At 50.7% G+C, this 14,035-nt stretch overlaps 6 protein-coding genes across 6 annotated transcripts; 3 read left to right on the top strand and 3 right to left on the bottom strand.

Annotated features, from left to right (window-relative positions):
• Positions 1-137: 137 nt before the first annotated feature.
• AA0111_g2437 (putative 26S proteasome regulatory subunit) lies at positions 138-1,462 on the top strand (the record flags this gene model as incomplete). The annotated part of the gene is made up of 2 exons (XM_028648208.1): positions 138-402; positions 456-1,462. The coding sequence occupies 2 exons, from the start codon at positions 138-140 to the stop codon at positions 1,460-1,462; spliced, it is 1,272 nt and encodes a 423-aa protein (XP_028510262.1).
• A 631-nt stretch (positions 1,463-2,093) lies between these two features.
• AA0111_g2436 (hypothetical protein) lies at positions 2,094-2,790 on the top strand (the record flags this gene model as incomplete). The annotated part of the gene is made up of 2 exons (XM_028648207.1): positions 2,094-2,606; positions 2,671-2,790. 2 exons carry the CDS (start codon positions 2,094-2,096, stop codon positions 2,788-2,790), a joined length of 633 nt encoding a protein of 210 aa, XP_028510263.1.
• A 1,152-nt stretch (positions 2,791-3,942) lies between these two features.
• Positions 3,943-5,119, bottom strand: AA0111_g2435 (hypothetical protein; the record flags this gene model as incomplete). The annotated part of the gene is made up of 3 exons (XM_028648206.1): positions 3,943-4,478; positions 4,529-4,619; positions 4,670-5,119. 3 exons carry the CDS (start codon positions 5,117-5,119, stop codon positions 3,943-3,945), a joined length of 1,077 nt encoding a protein of 358 aa, XP_028510260.1.
• A 1,556-nt stretch (positions 5,120-6,675) lies between these two features.
• Positions 6,676-8,376, bottom strand: AA0111_g2434 (hypothetical protein; the record flags this gene model as incomplete). The annotated part of the gene is made up of 1 exon (XM_028648205.1): positions 6,676-8,376. The coding sequence occupies one exon, from the start codon at positions 8,374-8,376 to the stop codon at positions 6,676-6,678; it is 1,701 nt and encodes a 566-aa protein (XP_028510261.1).
• Positions 8,377-9,201: 825 nt separating this feature from the next.
• On the bottom strand, positions 9,202-10,065 carry AA0111_g2433 (hypothetical protein; the record flags this gene model as incomplete). Its single annotated transcript, XM_028648204.1, has 1 exon — positions 9,202-10,065. The coding sequence occupies one exon, from the start codon at positions 10,063-10,065 to the stop codon at positions 9,202-9,204; it is 864 nt and encodes a 287-aa protein (XP_028510266.1).
• A 1,965-nt stretch (positions 10,066-12,030) lies between these two features.
• AA0111_g2432 (hypothetical protein) lies at positions 12,031-13,690 on the top strand (the record flags this gene model as incomplete). Its single annotated transcript, XM_028648203.1, has 2 exons — positions 12,031-12,057; positions 12,107-13,690. 2 exons carry the CDS (start codon positions 12,031-12,033, stop codon positions 13,688-13,690), a joined length of 1,611 nt encoding a protein of 536 aa, XP_028510267.1.
• Between the last annotated feature and the right edge of the window lie 345 nt (positions 13,691-14,035).

Raw genomic sequence — 14,035 nt, 5'->3', positions numbered from 1 at the left:
ATCTCCATGTGAGCTTGTGAGCTCAACATCACCAAACAGTTCCATCTCTGCCACTCCATCGCACGCTCCACCTCACGACCCGCGCGTTCAAATCACCTCAAATCATCGCGTATACCATCAGGAATCAGTGAACCACCATGGCCGTCCCCGAAACGAGCTCGCGGATAGCGGAGGCGCAGAAGCTGGCCAAGTCGGATCCCTCCAAGGCCGAGCAGATCTTCAAAGACGTCCTATCACAAGACCCAGGCCAGAATGAGACTGCTATCAAGAACTATGAGAGTGCTTTGATCGGGCTTGGTGAGCTGTACCGTGACCAGAAGAGGGTGGATGCGCTGGCGGAGCTGGTCAAGCAGGCGCGGTCGATAATGTCGTCCTTTGCTAAGGCGAAGACATCCAAGTTGGGTAAGAAGATATGTCCAGGTACACATTCAAGCGCTTGCAGCTAATCGTCGCAGTTCGACAACTACTTGACCTGTTCACCGCCATCCCCAACACTGTCGACATCCAGATCGACGTCACCAAGTCATGCATAGAGTGGGCCGTGTCAGAGCGGAGAGGTTTCCTTCGGCAGAACCTAGAAACCCGACTCGTGTCCCTGTACATGCAGAAGCAATCCTACTACGAAGCCCTTACACTCATCAACAGCCTGCTGAAGGAGTTGAAGCGCTTGGACGATAAGCTGGTCTTGGTCGAGGTTCAGCTCCTCGAATCAAGGGTCTACCATGCATTGGGCAACATACCAAAAGGCCGCGCTGCCCTCACATCAGCACGGACTTCAGCTGCTTCAGTCTACACTCCGCCTCTGCTGCAAGCTGGGCTGGATATGCAGAGTGGTATGCTGCATGCAGAGGACGGCGACTTCAACACGTCGTTCTCTTACTTCATCGAAGCTATGGAGGGGTACCACTCACAAGACGAAGAACAGAAGGCCACTTCAGCACTCCAGTACATGCTGCTGTGCAAGATCATGCTCAACCTTGGAGACGACGTCACCTCGCTCATGACTTCCAAGCACGCTGTCAAGTACGCGGGCAAGCGGTTAGAGGCCATGAAGGCCGTAGCGCGAGCACACACCAATCGCAGTCTTGAAGAGTACGAGACGGCCTTGACCGACTACCGTCAGCAGCTCGGCAGCGACCGCTTCATCACCTCCCATCTCCGACGCCTGTACGACAACATGCTGGAGCAGAACCTGATCAAGGTCATCGAGCCCTTCAGCAGAGTAGAGATTGACCACGTCGCCAAGATGGTCGGGCTCGACACGATACAAGTTGAGCGCAAGCTCTCGCAGATGATCCTTGACAAGGTCATCATTGGAGTCTTAGACCAGGGCGCGGGTTGTCTGATCGTGTACGACGAGTCAGAGCGTGACCAAGGCTACGACGCGGCACTCAGTACACTCGAAAAGCTGAGCAACGTGGTCGATGTGCTCTACACCAACCAAGCCTCTCTGCTGGAGTAAGACACGTGGAAAAGGGAACTTTGACAGCTCCCAAAGCGATGTACAATAGAAGCATAGATGGTTAAGCATGCTATACCTGCAATGCGACTAGCTAATAACGATGACATATGACATGGTAAAGCATTGCTTAATTGAATTTGTGTTGTGCCTCGAGGATAACATTAACCTTGCTCCGCTAGAGCACAGCAGAATAACATTACCTACCGCTCATGATTCAGGTCGGTTATACATCGGCAAGCCATCACATTAACCTTGCTTCTTTTCCCCGAATATATTGTTTTGTACTATCCGGCAGCGAGAAGGCAGCCTTACCGAGCCGGCACTATACATATCCCCGTCTCATTCGCTAATCCTTGGCGATCTACATTCACTCCATAGCGGATCCACACAACAACGATATATCGTCTTCAGATAAATTGACACACTCGATGATGCTGGTTTTCGATTTGGAATCACGGACAAGGGGACAGTATAGGCGGAGATATGAGGAGATATCTAGTGGCGATGAGAATGTGTGTATAAAATGCCATGTCCGTCGCAGAAATCATAAGTACAAAGCAGAGTGTTTCTATCATTCTTTCTGGTTTATTTCTGGTTTATTTCTGTAAAAACATCTTGCGCGTTGCCCAAGATGTACTTCACCGCCGTAGCCACAGCGACATTCCTCACTCTCATTCCCAGAGTTCTTTCCCATGGCCTCATTACCTCACCCCCCTCGCGTCCCACTGGTCCTACTCTAAACTCTCTCTGTGGTCCTGCCATCACGCGCACTATCAACAATGACAACACCTCGCATGTCGAAGGCCTCCCCGAACTCCTAGCCGCCCCCTACAGCGCCTCCACCTGCAACCTCTGGCTCTGCAAAGGCCTGCAATTCTCCGACAATCCTGCCAACAACACACAGGTATGGTCAGCTGGCCAGGTGGTCCCGCTCAAAGTATGGATTCGAATTCCGCACGAAGGGTCGGCGAACGTGAGTATCGTGGATACGAAGCGAAACGAAATTGTGGGGGATATGTTGAAGGTGTGGGAAGAAGGGTATGCCCCAGGAAAGAGCGAGAGCGACGTTCCCATTGGACAGAGGGAGTTTAGTGTAACGATTCCTGAGGGATTGGAAGAGAAATGTGCAGTGGCTGGTGACTGTGTAAGTACCATGAGCGCACTGGTTTTGGCGCAATAATGCATGTAGGCTGCTAACTAGAGTATAGGTGTTGCAGTGGTGGTGGTATGGAAATGCTGCGAAGCAAACCTACGAATCTTGCGTTGACTTCAAGATCGCGAAAATGGGTGCAAAGAGAGATGCTTTTGGTCGAGCGTTCAAGGGATGAGATTGTAGGCCTACTGTAGAGGTCCTTGACTTAGATCGTATTAAGTTCCGGAAGTTTAGATCATCGAGAATACTATATACTAAAGTACTCAGTCGCACAATTAGGCCATATTCTCTTAGTCCTCAGACGTCTTTCTCTTCGCCGCCATGGCAACGATTGACGCTCCCAACAACATGCCACATACAAATAATGTCATGAAAGTCGCCGCGACCATGGTACAACAGTACTTCTCACCCTCCCGCCTCCGCCTCGCCTCGATTTGAACTTGGTTGTCACATACCTCGCAATGCGTGTGTGGCTCGGGATTAGGTCGTAGAAAGTTGGTGATTGTCTGTGCCAATGTCTCTGGAGAAGAAGAAATGGCGGGTGCTGCGATCGAGGAACTTGTATGGTTGTGAGATTGAGCGTGAAGTTCAATATCGTGGTCATCGGTTTGGGGAAGAGTTGCGTACTGGATAGCAGTTCAACATATTAGAAAATTTGCAGCTTCAAACATGGTTGACTAGGTTGGCTTACAGCTGAAGCTGATCCCGAGGGCGCACATCGGTTCACAGGATGGTCGTTGAATACTTCTTCGTATGCGGGTGCTGCTTCTTGCGGAGTAGTAGGGATACCCATCTCAGATATTTTGTGATTCAGTGGTACCTAGATACTGTTTACTGTATGAACGCGTAAAGATTAGTCGTGAAATCGAATGCGCGACAGCACCACTATATGCCCTTCAGCCTGCTTCAGCCCGATTTTGGGGAGCTTCAAGGCTGGTTGTGAGACTGGACGCCTGACGGGATGATAGGGTGTTATGACAGGCTGTGGAGGCTGTGCTTTCGGGTTGCAGCCAATAAAAGCGATGCAATCAGATAGGACGATGAGGCTGCGTAAGCTGACGAGCCACCATCGTCTGGTCATCGTATACATTGTATTGACTGTTTTGGGGTTGGTTGCGGATAAGCACTGCAATCTTGTTGCGAGATGCACATGTAAGCAATGACGGCACTGCGATACCAATACGCTAGGCTTTACCCTTCGCTTGGCCATACATTTAACGCTTTCCGGCAATCCTTATGTAGATCATGATGTTTTTCGTTATCCAAACAAAAGGCAGTCTCGAATATGAGGAAACCGAAACATCGCAACCAAGTTCTGACAACCCCCTCACTCCGCGACCTTGATAACGATCTTACCGGAAAAGTTACCCGATAGTTGCAGATCGAATGCTTTCTTCGCGTCCTCAAACCCGAAAGTCCTGTCCAGCATGACATTGAACTTCACATTCTTTTCCTCGATAAACGCATTCATGTCTTCGAAATCCTTCTTCGATCCAACAGAGATACCCTTCAACTTTGCGCCCTTGCCCATCAAGGCGATGAGATCAGATGGCTTCCAGTCAGCCTCCCAGCCAGCAAGGAAGCCAACGAGAGAAATAGTCCCGCCACGGGGGCATAGATAGCCGATTTCGTCGATAATGGAGCCAACGCCGGTGTTATTGACGACGAAGTCAACACCACGACCATTCGTGATTTCCTTGATCTTGGCGGCTTGATCATCGGTTTTGTAGTTCAGACCGCGAACCTTATCACTGATCTTCTCTTGAATAGCTTTAATCTTGTCGTTCGAGGAAGACGTGATGATTGGTGTGATGTTTCCTGCGAGACAAAGTAGCAGGGAGAACATAGAAACACCGCCGGTTCCTACAGACGGTGAGTAGGATGGTTTGAAAATCTGGAGTTTTTGCTCGTACCTTGGAGAAGGGCACTAGCGTGCTCCTGCACAGTTTTCAATGAGTCCAATGAGTTCCAAGCAGTGACGCCTGCGCATGGGAGCATCGAGCCCTGCGGCTGTTTAGTCTGATGTTTTTGTGTATACTCTCTCAATCACTCACCTCTTCCCACGACAAGTTCTTTGGCAAGTGTACTAGGTGCTTTGCTTGGTAGATACCGTACTGCCTCAGTGTGCCTGGACCGTTCGCACCGATAGCCACTGAAACGCTATCGTCGGTTGGGTGAAAGTCGCCTTGGTTGCAAATCGGAGCAACGACATCTCCTATATGGAAGTCCTTGACTGCAGACCCCAACCCAACGACCTCGGCTGCGCAGTCGGAGCATGGGATGCCTTGTTCAGTGATAGGGACGGGGTACTCCTTAACCAGCATAGCGACGTCACGGTAGTTGAGCGATACGGCGTGGATCTTGATGACCACATCGTTGGGCCCAAGGTCCTTTTCTTGAGGGAGCGTTTCCTGGCTTTTCTCAAGAGTGAGAGGGCTTTGACGCGAGGCACTGTCTTTGCCTGCGCTGCGACGGTAGGCTGTGTAGGTAGATGGGTAAGACATGGTTGCAAATGGGTCTGGTGAGATTGTCTTGGATGGCTGCGTAGATGGATCTGATGAATTGAAGGTCGGTATCGCAGGGATCATTGATTGATATAAAGGGCAAACCCATACGCCCCTTCCAAGCAGTATATGGATGCTGATCAATCATTTTGTGGTACATGCTTCGTTCGATGGAGCGAGCGTCACTCGTGGAAGGCGTCATGTAACAAAAACTAGGACTCTGCGATTTGTGAAGGTACGCTACATCAAGCTCGAACGCGTTCTATCGTCGAAACAGTGACATCAATCTCCTAAACATCCCAAGTAGCTTAGTCGGGCCTTCTCAACACTTCGTAGAACGGGAAATTTACGAGCTGGAACATTTCCATGTTACTAGTACGCATTTTCGCCTGCGGGGCAGCGGAGTGGAGCATCACTCCGCTTCCGATCTTTTCGGTCCGCGCGCTGACTATGTACCATTGACCCCCCTCAACTTTGACATTGGAGATTATCATCGAATTTGCGCGAGATTACAACCACAACCTGGAGTATGTCGATCTATACATCTAAGTACCAGCGACGCGGCGAAAACCCTGCGAAAAAACGGTAGCTTACCACCTATCGCCTTTACGATTACAGAAAGGCCGTCTATCCGTTGCGCAAACTCACGAAGGTGACCATATGGCAAACCAAGAGTCAATACTACCACATTCTAAAAGGAAGAGGACCACCATAATGAAACAATGTAGAAATCACCAACGGAAGAGGCAGGAAGATAGGTTGTTGCTGTTCGATCCACAGTAACAAGAGGACTGCGTCTGACCTTTGTATATATCATTTTCTGTACCTGGGTACTTCAGATTTCATAGTGGGTGTGACGAACGCAAAGCTAGATACTGTTAGTCAAAGTCTTCTGCACAAGAAACTTCGTTCGAAATCGCCATCCGACACCGCAGAAAAACTCATAATGATCTTTCAGATCATTTCATCTACAAGATCGTAACCATCTACAGAAGAAGTGCCAACAGTATCCGCAGGCGCAGCATTCGGACCAAAAACGCAGCTCTCCTCACCAAGAATTTCCGAAAACTCGACATCGTGCTCCTGGACCCCTTGGATCGCATATACCAAATCTTTCTCAACAAAGTTCTAGAAGCAATCTCGGTCAACGTCAACACCAAGGCAATGCAAGAAGAATTTGACCGTGGTTCCAAGGTCATTCACTCGGGGATCATGAACAGCATTCTCTCGCGTAGCGGACAATTCTCTTCGATATCCTGGAGGCACATGCGATGAAGCAATCGGACACAAAGATGAACTTCTTGGATGGGGTTAATGCCTCGCTTTTGGAAGTGGAGAAACATGCCATGGAGTGATTTCGGGGGCAGATCTGCACGAGAGAGTGATTGAGGGTGAGAGGTGATCTCTGTATTGAATTCTTTGAAAAAGAGAGTATATACACAAAAAGGTGTAAAGTGAATGAGTGGATACATCATCGCCGATCTCGAGATTCCAGGCAACCATATGCTCTTCTAAGATATCCCATTTCCAACTTGCCATTATTCCATGTAGCCCATCTAACAAGCGGCGATATCAGCAGGAGTGTAGATACAAGCGGAGCTAGGACCCTCGCTGATCTGCTTAGGTTCAGCACCAGTATCGTTGCCCTCAAACTCCTCGCAAATAGCCTTTGTATCCGTGATACAAGAGTTGGTGATTGTCGCAGTATCTCCGTAGTTGGTGTTTATGCCAACGAAAGTAGCTTTTCCACCCGTAGCCTTCACACCGTCGATCTTTACATGGCGCTCACCCATTGTCTTGCAGTTACCACATGATCGGTATAGCTTGCCGAAGTCAGAGACAGTGAAGCCGCTGACTGTAATTGTGCCGGCACCGTTGTGTTGGATGACTTTGTCGGATGCGCCCATAGCTCCACCACCAGTGACTGTGCCATCACCGTCCTTCTTGAAGGTAAGAGCGTCCTCGCAAACATCTTCCCACCAGACGTTCTCGATGGTGCAAGGACCTTGGCAGTGTACACCCTCGATCTGATCGGCACCGATGATGACGTTACGGAGAGTGGCGCCAGCTGCAAGAGAGAATACTGCATCGCTGTCTCCTCCTTCTGATTGTCCTGTGCAGGATACGCCACGACCGAAACGTTTCATGCCACCATCGAACTCGCCTGTTACCATCATGGTCTTGGTAAGGGTTGATTCGCCAGCTGCTGCTGGCATGGTGCCGCTTGCTGCAGTACCACCAGAGGCAGGTACCGTGGAGTTACCCGATCCAGAGCTTGGTGCAGAGCTACCGCCTGAGCCAGAAGAAGACTCTCCACCTGAAGACGAGTCGCTACCGGAGGATGATTCGCCGCCTGATGATTCACCACCCGAGGAAGACTCATCACCAGAAGAAGAGTCGCCGCCTGAGCCAGAGGACGAATCTCCACCCGAAGAAGAGTCGTCGCCAGACGAGGAATCGCTGCCGCTGCCGCTGCCGCTCTCAGTGCCTGAGCCAGACTCCGAGCTCGAATCGCCACCCTCAGTTGGAGAATCTGCCTCTTCATCCCCACCAGAGCTCGAGCCAGAGTCACTGGACTTTTTGTCATCGGATGTGCTATCGTCGGAGCTACCTCCAGTGCTATCGCTTGCGTCGTCAGAAGACTCGTCGCTAGAGCCAGACGAGTCTGAAGTGTCTTTCGATTCGTCCGTGGAGTCGTCCTTGGATTCAGATGAATCCTCTGAAGAGTCTGTAGAGTCCTTTTTGTCGTCATTGGAACTGGACTTTTTATCGTCCTTACTTTCTCCAGAGGTCTCCTTGTCGTCGGACGAATCAGAGGCTTTGTCACCTCCGTCGGACTTGGCTTTCCAGACCCAGTCGAAGAGTTGGCGTTTAGTGAAGGCAGGATCGGAGACGAGAGACCTTCGCTTGTTGTCGTTTTCGTTCTCGTTTCCAGGCAGGTAAGTGGGAATCGCAGTCATTTCAGGATTGGATGGCTGACCACCAGAGCCCGGGAAGCTTCCTGTGGGAGCACTGCCATCAGTAGGGAAAATACCAGAAGCACCGCCATATTGTTGGCCACCCCGTCCCGCACCGTTCTCCATGCCATTGCCGGGGTGCTTTGCGCCATGGTTGAGGCCATTGGCCTCTGTACCGTTGTGGTGACCACCACGATGACCACCACGATGACCGTGAGCGCGGGTAGGGGCAGGGGCAGGAGCTGCAGAGGCAGAGACGATCAAAGCCGCGGTGGCGACAGTGGAGAGAGAGAAACGCATATTTTATAGGTTTTCGAAAAGGTTTTGGAAGTGAATGTTGTAAAGAAAGTTGAAGAATGAAGGTATTGTCCAGCAAAGATGACACAGTCAAGAAAAGAAGGGTGACCGGCACAAAGCTGTAGAAGACAAAGAAGAGAGTGAAAGTGTAGGAGGCAAGGAAGAGATCGTTGGTCCTGATGAGGATGAGGATTCTGTAATGCGCTGGCTTCAAACGCCTTTATAGTCATCCTGCCTGGAGTGATTACTCCTCATCTACTCATGTCCCATGTCCATGGTGTAGGACGATGTTTCCACACACCCTGAACTCCAAACTACCAAGTGCAGGTCACCTACCGTCGCTTGAACTGCGGGTGGGATGCGATCAATGCAACGCCAGAGTAGGTCCGAACACTCGTGGGGCTGTGAATCCAGAAAACACATAGACGAGGACTAGTCTAGCGTCCCGAGAAGAACGCCGTGTTTGGTTTGCGCGTCCAGTTCTCGAAACCGATGGTCCGGCATCTGACAATCTACGCGAGCGATGCGTTTAGTTTCATGCCTAGGATGTTAGTCTTGGCGGCTGTGACAGCTATATTGTGTGCACCTGTTGGCGGTGACACTAGAAACGTCGCGCCTGTCAGTAGATAGCCTGGAGGTTCTATGCGTCTGGGCATTCCACGTCACGCGTTTCAAGTACGCGACCGCACGAGGTAAGGCTGCATACGTCGAAACTGCCAAAGACACAATTTTCTAAGACGAACATCAGTGTGAAGTAATACTATGATTGATTTGGGCTGTGTCTGTCCCGCCTGCATCTAGACTGCTACCAATTCCCCTACCTTATACCTAGCAAAACTCTATCTTCAGGAGAGCCTTTTCAAAGATCGTCCAGTCCAGGGAATCAAGTGGATCATATATGCGTGGTTTCCTAGGTTCTCCGTTGTCGCCTATGAACCCGGCCAGATTCTTTTGCATGTAACAACGAAGATCGTCTTTGAGTCCAGAAGTCGGAAGGTTCGAATGATACATCGTGCTGAGTCCCTGGGTCTGCATGCGCTCGATGTGATAATCACCATGCCCCGCGTTATGAATGTGGGGTAGGATCCGCACTGATAATGGCTGTTGTGAAAAGGCGAATCGTTCCCATATATCGATCAATTGGAACGGTTCAACTGCATAGCCGGTTGCAAATCGGAGTTTGAGGGCAAGATCAACACTCATGGCATGTTCGCCGGCGTTACCAGTTCCGATCATTGTATCTGGTGTAGTGCCACCCCCAAGGGCTTTCAGAAGGCGGTTCATCCATTCGTTGACGACGCGCGAGGAGCGCCCAAGCTCGTTAAACACAAGTTGGCCATCCTTGACCTTGGGCTTCGAGTTCCACTTGATGCGCACCATCGTATATTGTTCTTTTCCAGCATCATCAGCTTTTCGTAAGGCGTAATGTAGTCCAGCGGCATATACCTTACAATATTCGAGAACAGATCCTGGAACGCGGTTATCGGCGTCGATAAAACCTACGAACTTATGGTTCATATGTTTCGCGATGATCACACCAAGCATCATGGCTTCTCCTTTTCCGTTGTTGATGCGCAGAGGATCTCCTTGTTCTACACGTGGCTGTAACATGTCCGTCACACCTGCTTCCTTGAAAGCGCGAGCGAAAGTCGGCGAACCTTGGTGTTCCACGATTACGTCACGATCGGCCATATCCCGAAGTTGAGTAGGAGTTTGCGCTCTGCCTCAAAGTTCAGCTGGTCGCTGTTGGATATAAAGATAACGAGACACCGGTGTGGAACGCCACGCAGAAGCGCTCGAAGAACGTGTTCATCTTCGTTCATGCAAGGAATTACAATGGCGAGGTTGCGTTCAACTTCCTCAATTGAGTTTCGGGGGATGACGACGTTCTTCTGATCTATCGAGATGTTTTCTGTGCCATCTCCTGAGGTGTCCTGACCCTCCGTGTCGAGCTCAGAAACAAAGGACATTTCGTGTAATTTTACGTTCCCAACATGGGTAACTCCAGGGCGGATACTCAACCTCGGAGTGAGTGTATCTAATGTAGTATAGAGGGTTGAGTCGATCTTGTAGTGGTATATACCAGGGTCGTCATATAGAACTCATATATAGGGAAACATGGCAGTCGTTGTGAAAAACTGGAGTCAATGCCTACACAGATTCACAACACTGTAGTGATAGATTAACACAGCGTATATACAATGAAAAGGATGTACCTAGCTCTTTTGTGTAGCTGAAGAGACAATCAAGTACACAGTACTTAAGTCTGCGAATGATTTTCGACAAACAGTTTGGCTGAAGGCGGTCCTCTCAAGAGAGCCTGATTTCGACCTCGAGTTGCCAAAGCATTGTTCGGCATATCTTGAGTCAACCGCAACAGATATCTGAGATCCCGTTTGGCTGGAAAGCATATCCCAACGCTGTCATCACAGCTCCTTGTTCGTGGCTTTTTCCAGCGTGCATCTTGGAAGGCGGAAACCGTTTGGCAGCGCTTATCGTGGTACGCTGGTCGTATTCGAAATCCTGAATAAAAGCACCGTTTCGACCGAAGCAATGTATACCAAGTCTGTCACTGATGTGGCCACCGAATTGTTCTGGGGGTGATTATGGCGATGCTGGATTGACAACAATACATTGTGAATGTATTGGCCGTCGCGTGGTTGACGAAGCCATAGTTTTCATGGTGCTTCTCCGGTTGACTATGGTCCTGATTCCATCCCATATCGTAGACGTGAACCCAATAGCGGCCGATCTAGCGACTTCGATTAAATCTTCTTTTGACTTGACCGTCTTTCGCATGTACCCAGCAGTGAGGTAATCGTCACCTTCCTCGCAAGCGAGTCCTTCCATGTCTTGTTGACTGCCTGGCTTCTGTTCGAAGATGGGTGAGTGGAGCTGTCAGTAGATAGGTTAGGAATGTCACGCCTGTCAACGAGCGGATCGAAACATCGGTATTACAACAGTATTCAACATGCATGTCGCACATAGCCCAGTATCAAGCTGTGAAAAAGTCCGCAAAGGATTGTCGCATGTAGCCAGCGTGTGAAACGATGGATGCCATTCTCGCAAACGAGTGCTTCCATGCCTTATCAAATACCGGCTGTAATTTCTCTTGGAGGATACTTTGAACTGCGATCAATACCCACGAAGAGTTCTCGCAGTCCCTTTGAGTACTCCGGTCGCTATGACGTTTGTGTACGTGTCGTGATTCTTCCCAGCGCATGTAGCATACTGGTGTCTTTTCGTCTGGTGCGTCGTCGTCGTCGGTACTGCCGCAGCCTTTCAAGCGCGCGCTTCCATCAGAGTATCGGATAGACGGAGACTTGAAACAAAAGGCTCACTCGTCTCCTGTAATAGTGGACGCGACTGCATAGTTTGGCGCGCGACGTTGACGCGCGTAGTGTTGTTGGTGAAAGGTAATTTCACAAGCGAAGTTTGTCCAGTTGTAGCTCGGCTATCCGCTGGAGCTCTGGCCTTGTCCAAACGCCTCCATGACGTCTGCAGCTGGTGACACAGGACGCGCGATGCGGATCCGTCTCCGCGAACCATGAAAGCTTTCCCCGCGTTTTCAATGCTTTTGTGCTATTTCCTGAATCCTTTTTAAGCCGCCATTTCCCCGAAGTTGTTGCGATGGCCTCAAGTGTCAATCCTGACAAGATGAGCTACATCTACAACTCGCAGCTCGTGAGCGCTTCTAGCATGTGCAGGTCGAGCATACACTGACCACCACCAGGACGCCTTCACCCTCTACCACATTTCCCACGAAAGGGAGGAACATAGCGCTGTCGGCACTGCGCTCCCTGCCCTCGGCCACGCCACGTCTGGCGCTCTAGGCACCGTTATATCCAAACTCATAACATACCCTCTGGACGTTGTCATCACGCGCCTCCAGGTCCAGCGCCAATTGCATCCTGGCGACAAGCACCCGCACTACAATGGCTTTTTCGACGCCATCGAGAAGATATACGAGAGGGAGGGTGGGCCCAGGGCCTTCTATACTGGTGTCGTGCCCGAAGCTCTCAAGGGCGTCGCCGACAGCTTCCTGTTCTTCCTGGCGTATTCGTACGTGCGACAGAAGAGGCTCGATGCGCGAGATAGTGGGCGCAGCTTGCCTGCGCTCGAAGAGATCGGCGTTGGTGTCCTGGCAGGCGCTTTCTCCAAGTTCTTCACCACACCCATCCAGCAGATCGTTACCCGGAAGCAAACGGCAGCAATGATGAAACAGGAGTCTTCGACCACCATACCCCCACTTTCCAGCACTAGAGATATCGCATGGGAGATTAGGCGCGAGAAGGGTGTGCAAGGCTTCTGGTCTGGGTACTCCGCTAGTCTGATCCTGACCCTAAACCCTTCAATCACCATGCTGCTGCACAAGGCTCTCCTGCGACTAGTCGTACCCAGGGCAAATCGAGACAATCCCGGAGCGCGTATGACCTTCCTCCTGGCTGCCATAAGCAAGGTCCTCGCCTCCACCGTCACCTATCCGTTCTCGCTTGCAAAGACACGCGCCCAAGTGTCTTCACAGGAACCTTCTTCCGGAACCGGTGAGACTTCGGACAAAGAGAAGTCTAACGATGCGCTTGGATCTAGAGCCTTACAAGCCAGGCAGCGGACCGTATTCAGTACTATCTTGCGCATCGCCCAGACGGAAGGGATATGGGGCTTGTACCAGGGCCTTGGAGCGGAAGTGCTGAAAGCCTTCTTCTCTCACGGCATCACGATGCTGATGAAGGACCGTATCCATGCTGTCATCATCAGTCTGTACTACACCGTGCAGAATGCGCTGAAGAAATACCCTAGCCCGAGCGAGGTCGCAAAGTCGGCATCAGACAGTGTTCAAAATGCCTACGAACAAGGCAAGGAACAAGCTAGCGAGGCGTATGCGAAGGGTGCCGAAGTTGTCGGCAATGCGACAGAATCTGCAAAACAGGTCGTATCGCAGGGCTCACATGAAGCGCAAGAGCTTGTAGAAAAGGGTAGACAGCATGCTGCTGATGCCTACTCGAAAGGCGCGCAAGCAGCAGAAACAGCAACGGCGTCCGCTCAGGATGCTGTGCATAGCGGGACGCAGCAAGCTGGGCAGGTGTACGAGAAGAGCAGAGAGGCCGTTGGTAATGCTGCTAGCAGTGTCTACGACCAGGGCAAAAGTGTCTTAGACAAAGGCCAGAGTGCTGCATGCAACGCAACACAGCAAACTGGAGATGCGTTTGAACAGGGCAAGCAGACAGCAAGCGACGCATCGCAGCAAGCGAAGGACGCTGTTCTAGACGCGGACATCGAGGACATCAATGGTCCCGACAAGGGCATCAAGGAGTGAAGCAGAGGGCGGATGATTTTACCTAACACGTTCAGACTGTACATATACCCGATTGATTTATACTTGTAATGTTTGAATGGTGGGTTTCTTTTGCTATAGTTCGGCGTCAAAAAAAAAGCGTGGCCAGCTATGGTAGATGATGCATAGCAGCAAATAATTTCCGGGTGAACTGTCCATCTACCTTGGGCGATCTGAAACGTCAGGGTATCCGTATCCACAGCCACGCTTCACGCAAGTAATGTGTCTACCGAGCTCGAAAGCGTCCCAATGATGTGCCGTCTGTGTGCGAGCTACACCAAGAAGGCTGGTGCCAGGCTCGAAATAGAGTCGGGTGGTCGAGTCGAA

Source organism: Alternaria arborescens (genome assembly GCF_004154835.1).
Source record: "Alternaria arborescens strain FERA 675 chromosome Unknown contig_4, whole genome shotgun sequence".
Classification (NCBI taxonomy): domain Eukaryota; kingdom Fungi; phylum Ascomycota; class Dothideomycetes; order Pleosporales; family Pleosporaceae; genus Alternaria; species Alternaria arborescens.
The sequence above is the reverse complement of the archived record's forward strand: the minus strand, read 5'-3'. Positions and strand labels throughout refer to the sequence as shown.